Genomic DNA, 15942 nt, shown 5'->3' with positions numbered 1-15942 from the left:
TTTAGGGTTTGCTAAGAGAATGTCTGGGAGGAGCCAACCAGGTGCCCTCTAGATCAGGGGTCAGCAACCTTTTTCAGCCGTGGGCCAGTCCACCGTCCCTCAGACCATGTTGTGGGCCAGACTATATATTTTTTTTTGGGGGGGGGGGAATGAACGAATTCCTGTGCCCCACAAATAACCCAGAGATGCATTTTAAATAAAAGGACACATTCTGCTCATGTAAAAACACGCTGACTCCTGGACTGTCCACAGGCCAGATTGAGAAGGCGATAGGGCCACATCCAGCCCACGGGCCTTAGTTTGCCTACCCCGCTAGATGTTTTGGAGCGCAACTGCCATCAGTTCCAGCCAGCTCAGAAGTTGTAGTTCAAAATGTCTGCAGGGCAACAGGTTGGCTAAGGCTGCTATAGAAATCTGTTCAAGTGCTAAGTATTGGGTTTGTTTGTTTTTTTACACTGTTAAGCATACTTTCTGCTTTTCAGAAGAAAAGGAAGCTTTTATTTTGCTATCCCTACTTATGCTATTTTAACTGTTCATGAGCCATGTGTGGTTCCTGAGCCAGACCCCCCCCCCAGCCTTTCGGATGCTCTGATGCCTCTTTTGTTACATGAAGCTTTTGCACTGTGCCCTCTTTGGTATATTGTGTATGTCTGCTGTTGCTTAGGACTGTTGTTTTTCTCTTGCCTCCAGCCTCATGTTCCTATGGTCTTTTTATCAACCCACAAATCTCAGTTGGACAGGCTGTTGCTTCAGCTCATTCTCATCTCACAGGGCCTAGGCACACCCAGGGTCACTTGTGAATACAAAACCTATCCTTCAAAGTGCAGGTAAGATTTCAATCTGGAGTGCATTTTGAGATATGAGAACATATTTTTTCACACATTTTTCTGGGATTCTTCACCCCCCCCCCCTTTCACTTCTGCTTCTGCTTAAGGGTATTTGGATTTGGTTTCATTCCAATATGCCATTTGCTAAGCCCTCCACTCTCTCATTCGGCCCCTGACTTGAAATACATATTTCAGGGTGGTTGTTAAGGTTATATATTTGAATTGTTTTGAATCCTGAAAAAATGACATCAGCCTTTGTTATCCTGGTGTCCTCCACCTGGGAAGTCATAATCCGACATCTGGGAGGAGGCAACAGGTTGGGGAAGCCTGTAAACTCCCAGGAGAGACGTGTGGCTCAGGCATGCTGCAGGCCAGGCCCCACGGTAAGTGCTGCCCCCAGCAGCTGGCCATTTTGTCACCCCCTCAAGGATGATACCCGGGGCGGACTGCACTCCCCTTCCTATACCCTTGGATGTGCCTAGAAAGCATGGGTCCGAATGGTTTTCCCTTTGCCCTGCTCCTTTCCAGGGGAAAGCCCACTTCTTAGCAGTAGGTCGGAACAAATGGCAATCCGTGGAAAACCTGAGTTGCCTTTTTGCTCTGAGCACTAAAGAGCGGTTTTTCCTGGGGAAAAGTAGCAGGACAAAAGGAAGTGTGGATCAGCCCAAAATTTCTATGCCTTGTGCTTAAACTAGTGTAAACTAGTCGAAGCAAGTATTGCCATAGATGGACATAGCTGCCCCTTTGCTTCCATTTGCTTGCTTGTGCTTTTCCTCATATTTGGGTGCCACCCCTCAGCTACTTGCTGGTTGAGGTTGTGTTGCATCAGCATTGCAATACCTAAAAACGCGCCCTGATAATTGTCGTCTAGTTTCTATTTGGCCATTCCAGGCTTAACCTACAAGGTATTGAGTATGGAACCCCAATATCTTCCCAATAAAGGCAACTTCTGAATCTGACCAATATGTTGTTATGCTCGAAACATGAACTCCCTCTTGGTCTGGAAAGGCAATTTCCCTTTCCTCTTCACCCAGGTGGCCTCCTGTCTTGGTTGCCATCTGACAGGGCTCCCTTCCAGAAAGAGTTTAGGTGGTGGAGAGAGAGAGAGGGAGAGATACTCTGTTAAGAAAAGAAAAGTCCATGGTGGGAGAATGGAGGGAGAGAGTCTGCTTCGCCACCTCACCCTGAGGTTTAGCCCAGAAAGGAACCCAACTGCCCCCTCAGTGCAGTTTCCCCCATGCAGCTACAGAGGCTTGGCTTTCAAGGCTGCAATTGTACAGTTGCCAACCTAGTGCCCTCCATTTGTTTTGTACTACAACTACCATCATCCCCAGCAAGCCATGGAGGGAACAACAACTGCCATCAGGGTTTGAAAGGTTTGAAGAGTCTGACGCTGGCAGTGTTTGTGAGCGAGGCCTTTCCCACTTCTGATTATCTCCCCTTTCCCCGCCCCTCAGTTTGATTCCTTATGGAAGTTTCCCTTCCACCTGTTCTCAGTTTTGCAATTAGTGTGGGTGGTTCTGTCTTGAAAAAGCTTTTACCACTTCTGCTGATGCTGAGTGCCGTTTGGGTCTAATAAATCAGATTTCTTAAGTCTTATTAAATGAAATAACAATATTTTAATAATTTGTGGAATTTGCATAATTTGTTCTGCCCACAATGAACTTGTGGAATTAAGTTTTCCAGCTGGATAGATTTGGATATATGATTCTTTCCACCCAGACCTTTGCGTCCCCCCACCCCATCACGAATCTATTAATAACATTAAAAAATTGAAAAAATCTGCATAAAGATATGCTTTATTCTGTTCCTCTAAAAAGGCCCTGCAAACTTATTTAAAACATATACACGTTCTTATTTTCACACATATTTTTCTTCATCATGCAGAGTATTAAAGCTGCTGGAAGACCTCCTTGCTGTCATATTTTTCAGGTCACATCCTCACCATACATTTAAAGCACCCTTATACCACATTAACAATCATGGCTTCCCCTAAAGAATGCTAGGAACTGCGGTTTATTAATGGTGCTGGGGGGCTTCTCCTCACCACTCTTAGAATACTTAAACTATGGTTTCCAGGATGGGGAAAGTGGTAAAAAAAAGGGCTTTGAATGTAGATGTGACCAAAGCTGATTTCCACAGCTAGAATTTTGTTTGCATTCTTTTAAGAAAAGAAAAGAAAAAGATGACTGTGGCTCACAGGATCATAATAACAATTTATGATTTATACCCCACCCATCTGTCTGGGTTTCCCTAGCCACTCTGGGAGGCTCACAAGAGAATTAATGATGATGACGACAACAACAACGATAACAACAACACTACGATAAAATATCAGACATTAAAAACTTCCCTAAACATCCTAAGTTGCATCCCACAGACCAAATCCTGTTCCTACACAGTAGGATGTGTGGAGGACCCAGGCTCTTAATAAACCAGCCCTGCTCTTGCTCCTCTTTGTACAGAACCCTGCTGAGGCTTCTAGGAGGGGTATTCCTGCCGCAAGGAGTGGAACAGGCCCGGGACAGTGAGCAAGGAGGCCTCTCCAGAGCTGTTTTGGCTTCAGTAAGTTTAGTGTTTGATCTTTGGAAGGAAGGGAAGTTCTGATTGCTATGGGCTGTGAGCACTGGGGGTGGGTGTTGGTGCTGAGGGGAGGAAGAGGAGGAAGAGACTTGGCTGAGAGTTTTGAAGTCACTTCTAAGAACACTTGACCAGCAGCCACTTAATGTGACAATTTGTCATATTGCATTGACTTTCTCACGGGCTCCACAACAGCATTTCATCTTGTGAATGACCAGGTGATGTTTCCTCACATTCTGGCTTTGAGGCTTGGCTACATATTGCCACATCAAAAGTGGCCATGTGTGGCTGAGGCAACCCAGTCAGGTGGGTGGCATATAAATAATAACAACTACAACAACTATTAGTAAGCTAAATGTGATGTAGGAGGTGCTAGTGTGGATCTCCTGGTATCCTTCTCTTTGCTTGAATAGCTGCCTGGAGAGTTCAGGGATTTTAACCTGTGAACTGGAAAATGGCTAGTTGACGCTCCATTTCGAGAAATGTTCAGCTCGTTCTCCCTTGAGTCCCTGTATGCCAAAACCTTGTTGTGGACATGTAGTATTGGGAGACATTCCTTAGGGTGTTCCAAAGTAATCAGTCAATCTCCAGGGTATGAATTACAAAAGGCTTGATTTTTAATAAATGAGGAAGGAAGGTTGAGTGAGAGAAATACACAGAGTACAAGACAAAATAAAAGCACAGAGGAAACTAGCTAACTAGCCTAGCAAGCTACATTTTCCACATAAGTGCCAGAATTGCATTGAGTCTTCAATATGCTCGTCGGAAGACCAAAGTAGCACAATGCACCCCATCTTCATTTTGGGTGATGTGAAGGGTGAATAATTTGCAGCCCAGGGGCACCCAGCTACTGGAGGATAACATGGAACAGTAGGTGTGAACGTCAGGTAGTATTTTGAGCACTTACGAGATGGGCAGTCGGGTGCTTATGGCAGATATTTGGGAGCAGGGACGCGGACTTAGAAAAAATATTGGGGGGGCCCGGGAAAGCTCATGAATAATAAATAAGCTCATGAATATGCAAATAAAGTGGCTCCGGCCCTAAATAGGGCAAGCCACGCCCCCCCAGCCAGCCGATTGGCTGGCTGGGAGGTGTGGCCAGTCGGGATTCCCCTGTTCTCGCGGGATTTCCGGCAGTGCCTCCGATTAGGGCGCGCGGCTGGCTGGCTGGCGAAGGAGCAGGTGAGGAGGAGGCGGGGGACGGCGGCGGCGCTCTGCTGGAAGGGCACCCGCCCGAGATTATTGGGGGGGCTGAGCCCCCCCAAAAAATTTTTTGAGGGGGCTCGAGCCCCCTCAAGCCCCATGGAGTCGGCGCCTATGTTTGGGAGGGAGGTGGGGACCAGTTTCTTACTGCTGTACTAGATGTTTGTTGAGCATCTAAGCCTCACCTTTGTGTGTACAGGTGAAACATACTGTCTCTGGGGCAGTGTCTGCTTTGCTTAGTGAAGGTGGGTTTAACACACATACACAAAGTGTGCAGGTTCCTGGGTTTCAGTGCTGCCTTCTGGTGCTGATATTAGCTGGAGTTGGGGCAGAGGAGAGAATAATCCCTTTCGCTCCTCCTAGAAGCTAATTTCAACTTGGAAGGGGTCGTTTAAATGGGGGTGGGAAATGGTATGTGTATGGGGGGGGAGGTTTAAAGCCCTCACTTAATGGTTGCACTTAACTAAAGGAGGTGTGACATGGAAGATCCATGATCAGATCTAATTTAGTCCTAAGGTAGGTTCTGATGGTTCAGTATTCTGAATCTTCCCCAGAGACAGGCAGAGAAAGCTGGAGGTTTATCTCTGCTTATTTCTCCTTTAGCAGCCAATTGTCCCCAGGGGCTGGAGCTGGGACATTGAGCTGCTAAAGCAGAGAAAGGCGGCCAGTGGTTCTGCTTCTCTATTTCCCTAGGATGCTCTCCAGCCTTCTCCGCTTGTCTCTGAGGGAGCTCTAGAATTTTCAGTGGTTAAGGCAGAATGCACCCATGCAGGAAGCCCTCGTTCAAGTAGGACTGACACATGGAAAGCGCTTAATGCATGTCCTGGACCATTCGCTTGTTACTGTTGGAATGTCTGCAATCAGTGCTCCGTACGTACGTGCGTGAGCATGCTGTTGTAATGCTTGCATTACAAATGAATGGGCATGTGGTTAAGTTTACTTTAAATGTGATCAGGACATGTCTGGGAATATTACACAGGTTCCTATATCCTGTGTGGCCTAGGCCATTAAGAATGTGGCTGAAATGTAGCTAGGGTATAGCCAGTCAATTCACACAACTATGCTGGCTTTGTAAGGATGTGGGTTGAGTGGATCCATTAAAATGTTGGTATGTGCTGAATATTACATCTTAGGTCAAATATTTAATGATTTGTAGAATGGTTTAATTCCATCTGCCTACAATGACCTTGCAGAATTTAGCTTTCATTATAGTCAGATTTGGGGGCCTTACTCAAGCAAATTGTGCTGTCTTAGAACTCTCTGAGCCTTCAATTTGTAGGCTTTTTTAATTGCTATGGTTAAGTAGTTTCTGTTCTGAAACCAGAACATCACAAATCTATTGATCTTACTTTTTCTTCTCCTAAATGCCTGATGAAAACCCATTTTTGCCCACAAGCTGTTTCTCCAAAATGTATAGTTAAAAAGAGGACTACTGGAGGAACTTTGAAGTGTATAGATGCAGAGCTGCAAACTCATCCCCCCCCCCCAGGAATATGATATGGGGAGGGACAATCCTGATGCTGTGGCTGAGCTATCAGAAGTTAGCTCCAAATGGAATAGGTAGTCCTCTCTCGAGAATCAAAAAGGATACTAATACTGTTGAATGAGTTCCCACTGATTGGAAGCGTTTTTTTAGACGAAATTGGGAAGCGACAGCACAGAGCTTTAAAGGAATTCAGGCTAAAACTGATGTCATGGAACATAGCTGGTTGGCATTCAAGGCAGAATAATAAAAGCTGATGAACTATTTTGAGTAATTTGATATTATTCTGCTACAAGAAACAAGGCACAATGACTCTGTAATGCTTAACGGATACAAATGTCGCTCATTGACAGCCACTTCCTCAACAAAAGGCGGTAGGGTCAGTGAGGGTCTAGCCACTGGCGGAGGAAGAGGAGTGCAGGGGGAGTGCACCACCCCCGGCAGCGCAATCCCCAGGGTGCCATCACGGCTGCCCCGCCCCCGCCTGCACTGGGCACCCCGCCCCCAGGACATGCGCCAGTCCTGCCCCCGCCTGCTCTCCGCACCCGGTGCCGAAGCATGACGCTCCGCCACTGGGTCCATAGCTGTCAAGTGTCCCTTTTTTGAAGGGACAGTCCTTTATTCCAGCGCCATGTCCCGCTGCTGTCCCTTATTGATGGATGTCCCTTAAATGTCCCTTAAATGATGTCCCTTAAATTTCAAAGGAAGCAGCTCCTCTCCCTCCCTCCCTGCCGGCCAGGGAGGAGGGAGGCTCCAACTGTGTTGCTTGGCTGTGTTGCTCAACCAAGAAGAAGTCTAAGAACGACTGGGGGTGGAGCTTGCATGCCTTGTGTGTGGCTAGTTAATGCAAGCTGAAGGGGTTTTTGAATGTTGGACACTATTTTGTTGTACGTGCTGCTGCAAACTTTATATAAAAACACTGTGCTGATAGTGCGCTGCTCTACAAATGCTCATAGAATCCATACCAGTGACAAAGGGAGTTAAGCAAGGTTGTATCCTAGCTCCCGCACTGTTTAATTTATATATAAATGATATTGTCCAGAGTTTAACATCCCCAGAGTATCATGCCCCTAAATCGGCCACAAAAACCATCTTTATATTATTATATGCAGATGATGCAGTCTTAAACAAAAGTGGGCCTAAAAAGATTGATGAGGGCATTCTCAGGCTACTGAGAAAGAAATTACAAGAAAACTGAAGTCATGGTGTTTTCAAGAAACTATAGGGCCCATAGATGGTATATGGATAATCAGTTGCTCAAACAAGTTAAAGTCTTTAAATACATCCGCCTTATTTTTCAGTCAACAGGGTCATGGGGAACACATCAGAAATATGCAAAGGAAAAGCGTCTCAAAGCACCAGAATTCTGACACGCTTCTTCCATACAAAAGGTGGCAATCACATACCATCAGCACCTGAAGTTTTTTAAGCTAAACCCCTAGCACAGTTATTATATGGGGCTCAGATTTGGATAGACGTTCACCTTGGAACTACGGAAGCTGTTCAGTCTAAGTTCCTAAGGCAATCTTTTTCTGCTCCATCCTGTTTTCCAAATATTTCATTGCTCTTGGAGGCTAATCTTCTCGCTGTTGAATTACAGATTTGGTGTAGGTTAGGACATTCAATTATTGGCTTCGGCTAAATTTAAACCCCAACGATCTACTACCCTTAGTATCGCAAGATTGGACTAAAATGATCAACCGAAAGCTTTAATTTTCTGGTTTATAACCACAACAGTTATTAACACTGGGCTTCAGTAAAGCAAATAATTTAATTAGACAGGGCCTATATGTTATTGAGTGACAGAATAATTTGGCCACGAGAAGGAAATTTTGTCCATAGTATGATTATTTTACACCTAGTCATTTTGACACATTGGCACCCTATTTGGAAAATTTAACAATTCCAAAATACAGGTACGCTTTCACTTATGCAAGAAGATTAAATATAGTGCCTTCAGCTGTACTTGAGGGTCAATTTCAAAAACTTCCACTGGAAAAATGGTTGTGTCCCTGTGAAGATGGCAGTATTAGCTTGCACTGTTTATAAAGATTTGACGAGTGAGGTTATTACCCCTCTACTACTACCCATACCAGGTCGCTCAACCATTGTTACTGTGTGCTTTCATCTAGCAGATCAAGATAATCAGATGACAGTAAAAACCACAATTTTTTTAGCAGGGGCAATTAGAATAAGATCTATTATTTGATTATTGATGGAAACCTCCAGAATGTATTTTGTATAGTTAAGTTTTTACCTCTATCTTCAGTACATGTTATTTTATTTTATTTTATGGCTATAGCTATGGCTATGGCTATGGCTAGTGGCTGATGCAAATAAAGATTCTTCTTCTTCAAATGATGTATCTAGCTACAGTATTATGCTTCATTAGAGCTGAAATGAGACTTGGTGAATCTGAATCTCTGCTGTGGGTGGGTGGGTGGGGGCAGTCAATTTTTCTTTGCTCATGTTTGCCTGATGAGAGAACACAGAATAGCCTTTAGTGTCTAAGAGACTAGTGATATTCATGCATGGTCTCTTCAGAAAAGCACAAAAGACAATTTGATCTTTTTGTTCAGTGGGGAAGCAGGTTTAAAAACCTGCACAGCTTGCTTCCTCAGCCAGAAAGTGACAATTGCATTTGCAAATTGTCGTTATAATTTCCTCCACTGCCAGACACCTTTGGGGAAAGCACAAACATCGCTTCCCACTCACAGCAGCCCCAGCAGCCGCAGCCCCATTGCACAGTCTATCTCCTACTGCAGTTTCATTCGCCCCGGAGCCATGTGGATGTTGGCACTTCCATGTGGCAACAGGCTCATCTGTTTCATTAATTGTGTATCGGCTGAACCCCTGAATTGTGTGTTCATGTCGTGGGCTCTGAACTGCTTTGATATTTTTGAAATGGGTGTTTTTCCTATTTGCTTGGCATGAAGACTTACTTGTAAAGTTGGTTGGTGCATAAGGTCAGGCAGATGTCCCATCTAATTAAGGGCTCATCTCCAAATGGTGAGTGTTTAGGTAGTGCTTTTTCCCCAAGAAAAATAGGTGCTGGAACACACTATGCAGTTGTTACAGCAAGTCACTAGGCGACTTGCAACAGCCCAGAGCAGATGCTGGTGCCCCTGGTTCTGGTGCAAGTCAAAGAAATGTGCCCCCGCCTCCCTCTCTCTCTTAGATGCAGGTGGACGATTGGGGCATCTTGGAAGGGCCCTCGTGCAGATGCCCGTGGCTGCAATGGTAGAGGCCTGGCTGGGAAGCTCACAGCCCACGTGGGAGGCTAGGAGTGGCTAGGAACTAGGTGGAGTCGTAGTTCTTTAAGAAAAAAGTGTGGACTCACATCTTCCGTTTTGACTTGAAATGTTCATTTTGGGCTTCTTAGAAGTAGGTAGAGGCAAAAAGTGTGTGGGGGGAGCACTGGCCCACAATGGCACCCACTTGAGAGGTGCTGAAACTGCTCTGGCACACTCTGACTGAAAAGCACTGTTTGAGGTGCCCTCAAGAAGCTCACAAGCAGAGCAAGATAGAGATAGCTCTGTCCTGATGCTTGCCCCAGCGGCTAATAATTGGAAGTATACTGCAGATTTAGCTGTTGCAGTGGCTGTCACTATGTTTAAGTCATGCAGGGGGCGTTCTATTGTCAGGCTGAACCTTCTGCCAGTTTGTTGTGTGTTTTTAGTAGCTCTTAAATAATTCTTCTTTGGCAATCACTCGTAGCCAAAGCCATGTCTTCCATGAGCATGATCTGAACAGTGTGTCTGTAAGTGACTGTGGAGGCCACTGCTGGATCTGCACATCCTGCCACAGTGGGGACATAGGTTTCCGGGCAGATCACAATGAGGATTTGCCAAATGTGCCTCCCTCTTAGCTCATTTCTCACAGTGTGGTGTAGTGGTTAAGAGCGGTAGACTCTTAGGGAGCCAGTGTGGTGTAGTGGTTAAGAATGGTAGTCTCGTAATCTGGGGAACCGGGTTTGCGTCTCCGCTCCTCCACATGCAGCTGCTGGGTGACCTTGGGCCAGTCACACTTCTCTGAAGTCTCTCAGCCCCACTCGCCTCACAGAGTGTTTGTTGTGGGAGAGGAAGGGAAAGGAGAATGTTAGCGCTTTGAGACTCCTTCGGGTAGTGATAAAGCGGGATATCAAATCCAAACTCTTCTTCCCTTTCATCCTGAGTTTGTGCTGCTTCAAAATCCACGATGCCTTTGGTAAATCTTCAATTGGAGCGCTCACAGGCCAGTGTTTCCCTGTTGTCAGTGTTTATACTACATTTTTAAATATTTGCCTTTAGAGTGTCTTTAAACCTCTTTTGTTGTCCACTGGCATTATGCTTTCCATTCTTAAGTTAGGAATAGAGAAGTTGCTTTGGAAGACGATAATCAGGCATCTGAACAACATGACCAGTCCAACAAAGTTGATGTTGAAGAATCTTTGCTTCAACACAGGTGATCTTTGCTTCCTCCAATACACTGGCATTAGTTCGCCTGTCTTCCCAAGTGATATGTAAAAATTTTGGGGAGACACTGTTGATGGAATCTTTTGAGGAGTTGGAGATGATGTTTGTAAGTGGTCCGTGTTTCACAAGCGTACAGTAAAGTTGGTAGTACAATAGCTTTGTAAACAAACATTTTGGTTTCCGTGCGAATGTTCTCACACTCTCTGTACTTCAGTCAGGAAAAAGCTGCACTCGCAGAGCTCAGGTGATGCTGCATTTCAGCATCAATGTCGGCCCTTGTAGGAAAAATGTTATTGCAGTAGAGAGAGAATATTTCTCAGTTTATTATTCAACAGACTTGCATGATGTCATTCTTCTCCTTTTTCATTGTCTCCCAACACCATTACCCCAAGTGAAAAAGTCTCATCTGCTCCAGCCTGGACTTTGCAGCCTCTGTAAATTATGCAAATTGAAAGAATACACAGAATTGCTTCTGCAATTTTTATTATCCTGCCTGTTTTTAGGATTTTGCCGGTCATGGTGGAGAGTGAAGAGCTATGAAGAGGAGTACTGACACCCTGCCCCTACCCAGTGGAAATCTTATTGCACTATCTCTCTAGCATCTGATATTTTGGCAGATGTTGCCCACACAGTTTCAATAATATATTCACAAGCATAAGGGCTTTTTTTTTTTACAGGAAAGCTTATACTGTATTCTCAGACAGCTGAATTTTGTGTCCAATTTTTGCATGCCAATAGAATTTTATTTATATTTAAAATATATATTCATCAAAAATTGATTTTGTTCTGGCACGCATCATCAACTAAAATTTATCAGTAAACATGCTTCTGTTAATTTGGTGCTTGAGATCAGGGATTTCTCTCTCCCCCCACAGTATGTTGAGGAAGTTCTCCGGAGTAGACAACCACTTCTGATCTTCCTGGAAGAGGCCTTTGCTGGTGCACCACAGGTCTCTGCCTCCAGCAGGGAGTGGCTGAGCTTGGTGTTCAGTGCGTTCCATTCAGGCACTGTCCCTGACATCTTGATTGTGCCCATTGGAATCTCCTATGATGTGGCTCCTGACTCTGGTTACAGGGGGAAAGTGGTAAGAACTGCTGTGGTTGGGTCTGGAGGAGCTGAGAATCCATGCTTGAGAGTGGCTGGGACAACCCAGTCAGATGGGCAGGGTAATCATCATCATCATCATTTACAGCGAACAAGTGGGACCTGCAGTAAAATATTCCATGTGGACTACTCCTGTTTGGGGTCTGCTGATACTGCCCCTTACCTATTTTTGTGTGTTTGGCACCATTTTGGCTACAAAAGGATCAAAACTTGAAGAATGAGTTTGCTGTTATATTCCATGCCCACTGAGCCGTGCTCAGTCATCATTGATAGGGGGTGGGGATGGGGAGGGGAGGTGTGTGGAGTCACTGGTGCCCAATCCCTGCTACATAAAAGTGCTGGATTTCTCCATTTATTTCTAAAGGTACTTTTCATGTTTGTCCATTCCTGTGAACCAGGACCTGACATATCCAGGCAGCAAAATTGGAAATTAACCCAGCCAAATAGAACTGGAAGGTGCTCTGGATATATCTGTGGAACAAGCTGTCATAGCTATGGCTTCCAGCATGAAGTGACTTTGAGTGATTTCACACACACACACACACGGACATATATATAACATTGCTGCAAGTAGAAAACTAGTATATCTGGGAGTCAAGTACGGTAGTCTGGAACCTCTCTCTTTACTTGCACAGTCTTTGTTTTACTTAATGAGTATTAAAAATAATTGATCACACACCTGAAGGTGCACACAGAACTCTCCTCATTTAGGATTCTGCTGCATATGTCAACCAAGTCTGAATTAATATTTTTAACACTTGTTCTGTTTTCCCAGAGCCCCACCCAGACCCTCAGCCTCTGGACATCCCTGTGGACCATCTGCAGAGCTGCTTTTGGAGAACGGGGCTATGTCCGGGTTGATTTTGCTCAGCCCTTCTCTTTGCGGGTAGACCCCTTTACATTCAACCCAGACTTGTGGGATAAGAAAGAGAATTGCTGGGGAGTGACAAATCTTCCCAAACCTCTGGTGGAGAAGGTTGAGCTGACTTTAATATGGATCCTCTGGTGGAATGGCTGGCATTTTAATTGGCTTCTCTTCCTTTCTGCCTAGGAGTATGTAGCAAACAGCCTCTTCAGGCAGAGCAGTTCTGGAAAGTGTCTGGAGGAACTCCTCTTACCAGAAATACTTGGAAAACGGTAACTCAGCTCTAGAGTTGTGGTGGCCGACAAAGGTTAGGCCTACGAAGTGTAATCAAGGTGTGGCAAAAACTTGACTTTCAATGTCACTTGTAAGACAAGTGAAATTCTTTTGAGCCGTGGTGGTAGTGGGGTGTCTGAGAAAAGTCAAAAACATGCACTGTTCCATGCCATCATGTGCTGTCTGTGCCTCAGCACACATGTCCCATTACTGAGAAAGTTGAGCTGACTTTAATATGGATCCTGAAGAGATCGAAGGTTATGTGGCAAAATACAGAGGAGAATAAAGCAGTCCCCAAGGAGAAAGAAACTGACCTTTCCTGCTGGGGGTGGGAATTTGGGGCAGGGCTGGGGGCTGCCATACCATGGGATGAGTTGGCAAACAAGAAATCCAAAAAGCCCACACAGTCAGCAAACTGTTTGAAAATCCAAGTTAGGAGACATATAAAGTCCTTGGGAGGGGTCCTTCCAATTGGGTCCATCTAAATATAGTGTTGGGACGCGGGTGGCGCTGTGGTCTAAACCACAGAGCCTAGGGCGGCTCGAATCCCTGCGACGGGGTGAGCTCCCGTTGCTCGGTCCCAGCTCCTGCCAACCTAGCAGTTCAAAAGCACATCAAAGTGCAAGTAGATAAATAGTTACTGCTCCTGTGGGAAGGTAAACAGCGTTTCCGTGCGCTGCTCTGGTTCGCCAGAAGCAGCTTAGTCATGCTGGCCACATGACCTGGAAGCTGTCTGCGGACAAACGCCGGCTTCTCAGTCTATAGAGCGAAATGAGCGCCGCAACCCCAGAGTCATCCGCGACTGGACCTAACGGTCAGGGGTACCTTTACCTTTAAATATAGTGTTGTCATGTTGCTACATTGTGCATTTAAAGCACCTGGCTTTCTCTGAAGAATCCTGGGAACCGTGGTTTACCCTTCAGAGCTACAGGTCCCAGCACCCTCAACAAACTACAGTTCTCAGGATTCTTGGGGGAAGTAGTGTGCTTTAAATGTATGGTGTGGATGCGACCTTTTTCACCAAACTAAATGGACTGTTCAAAAAAAAAAGGCTGCTTTGCAGTGTTATGTACATTTAATCCTGATCACATGCTCTTTGGTGTGTGGGTATATGGGGCAGGGGCAGAAATAAAGGGGTGGTGTTTGTTGGCATAACAGCCTATGGGGAGAGGAGGGTTAAACCTTCGCACCCCAGCTACCATGCTGACAAAAACACCCCTCTGTGGAGCAATTAAGCTTAGGAAGAAAGCTCCCACTGGGGTCAGTAGGATATCTTCCTGCTTCCTAGTGTTATCTCCCCACCCCATAGCTTAATTGCTGGGTGGTGGGGTCTTAAGGTGCTCCAGGCCAGAGTCACGCTTTGGTCTAGACTCTAGAGTCTTCTGGCTGCTCATTTTACAGTGATGAGGTTCCCTCCTTTTAGATGGGAAAGAGAATCAGAAACTTACTCAGAGATCTTAAGGGCATGAAGATGAGACAAGTATGAGCCATTTTTTTACAGACCCATAAGTCTGCTTCTAAGATACATGTTGAAATGGTATGTAAAAGCTTACAGGAAGCAAACAATAAACTCAAAAGTCACAAATTAGCAAGTGACAAATAATAAGCTTCTTCTGAGTCAGAAGCTGAGCAATGTTTTCTGCTGACCAGGGTCTTCACATATTTATGTGAGGATGTAGTGGAAGAATCCTGAACTGTTTAACAAAAAATAGCTCAACAAGGATACTATAGCTTCATATTGTCTCTTGATACCTTTGATCAGTGCATGACCTCAGGAAGATTTTAGATTTCTTCATAACAATAGCTTCTGCAAGAACAGCTAGAATAATATCTCTTTAGCATCCAAATTCCCAGCAGAAGTAAACTTTGATTGCAACCAACAGCAGGTCTTACGTACTTGTCAGAAATTACAGCTTCAGCATCCTGTAAGCCTTTTAGCAAGCAAGATGGAAAACCTCTGGCTTCTTGTCAGACTCTGGACAGCTAAGATCACAGGCCTTTAATATAAACTATAATTAGGTTGGCTTGCCGGTCAGCTGGCTAGTTAAAAATTGGCAGTTGTCCACCAATGGTTTGACCAGGGTCAAATATTCCAAGAACGCTCTTGTGTGGATGACAGGCTTAATAACTTAATGTTATTATGGTGTCAACTGCTAGAATGGGAGGCTTTGCCCCCTCAGCCTGCAGCAATCAGGAGCAAATGTGGGAGCAGAACAAAGTTACTCCCATTCATCAGTGGCAAAAACAACTGCATAGAAGGGTGGGAGGCTCAGGAGGAGCCAGTTACTTATATGCAGGCGTACCCTACATATGCAAATCTACAGGTGAACTGCTGCAGATAAAGAGATTTGAATAGCCTAATTTAAGAGTCAGTTAAACTGCTGGGAGACAGAAACTTTTGCCAGTCTACAGTAAATCATCCAACAATTTTCCCGTAGATCCCTGCCCACCTTCTGCCCACCCTGGCAGTTTACTAAACTAGATGGACCAGTGGTTTGACTTGGTAAAGGCAGCCCCTCATGATCCTTTCTGACAATGTCTGCTTTAGTTGGTGGTGTGTGCCAGCTGAAAACAATGCTGAAAGCCTGTAATGGGAGCGCTGCCTTAGCAATAAGGGCCTCTGTAAGCTTTACAATAGGAGTGGGGAACCTTTCTCGTGCCAAGGGCTGCATTATCTCAGGGGCAACCTTCTGGGGGCTGCATGCCAGTGGGCAAAGCAACAGATGCATTTCTTACCTTTTGTACTGTAGGCTATGGCCCAGTCGTGAAAAACCAGAAGTTTCTATGGCACCCCTCTCCATCCTCTAAGCCTTGCCACAGTGAAGGGATGTGTCAGGCAAAAGTGGTTGTGGAGGCCGCCGGAAAGGTCTGCTGAGGGGTTGTGGCCTGGGAGGAATCCTGAAAGCCACATCCATGCCCCTGGCCTTAGCTTCGCCAGCCCTGCTTTAAAAGTTTCAGAAGCTACTGTGGAATGTATGGCTTAATTTCAAAAAAAAACGCCACAGGTCTTGGAACCGTCTGTTTATTCAAGAGGTACTGCTGAATCTGTTTAAAAGAAGGGGCATGGCCAAAATTGGTGGTGTTAAGTGGGTGTGGCTAAGGAATACAAGGCAAGTGTTGCTAGAGGGAGCTCCCGTTGCTCTGTCCCAGCT

The 15942-nt window shown here is 45.3% G+C and overlaps 1 protein-coding gene across 1 annotated transcript in view; it reads left to right on the top strand.

The window, feature by feature from the left end:
- Positions 1-15942, top strand: part of GPAT2 (glycerol-3-phosphate acyltransferase 2, mitochondrial) — a gene marked incomplete at its 5' end in the record, with an annotated part of 66399 nt that overhangs the window by 34737 nt on the left and 15720 nt on the right. The window contains 5 exons of the mRNA XM_082233615.1: positions 691-827; positions 3293-3392; positions 11423-11632; positions 12428-12538; positions 12704-12789. Coding sequence (XP_082089741.1) covers positions 691-827; positions 3293-3392; positions 11423-11632; positions 12428-12538; positions 12704-12789 — 644 coding nt within the window. The remainder of the gene's footprint in view (positions 1-690; positions 828-3292; positions 3393-11422; positions 11633-12427; positions 12539-12703; positions 12790-15942) is intronic.

Source organism: Podarcis vaucheri (genome assembly GCF_965113315.1).
Source record: "Podarcis vaucheri genome assembly, chromosome: 7".
NCBI classification, from domain to species: Eukaryota; Metazoa; Chordata; class Lepidosauria; order Squamata; family Lacertidae; genus Podarcis; species Podarcis vaucheri.
Note: the sequence above shows the minus strand (reverse complement) of the source record. Positions and strands in the feature narration are given on the sequence as shown.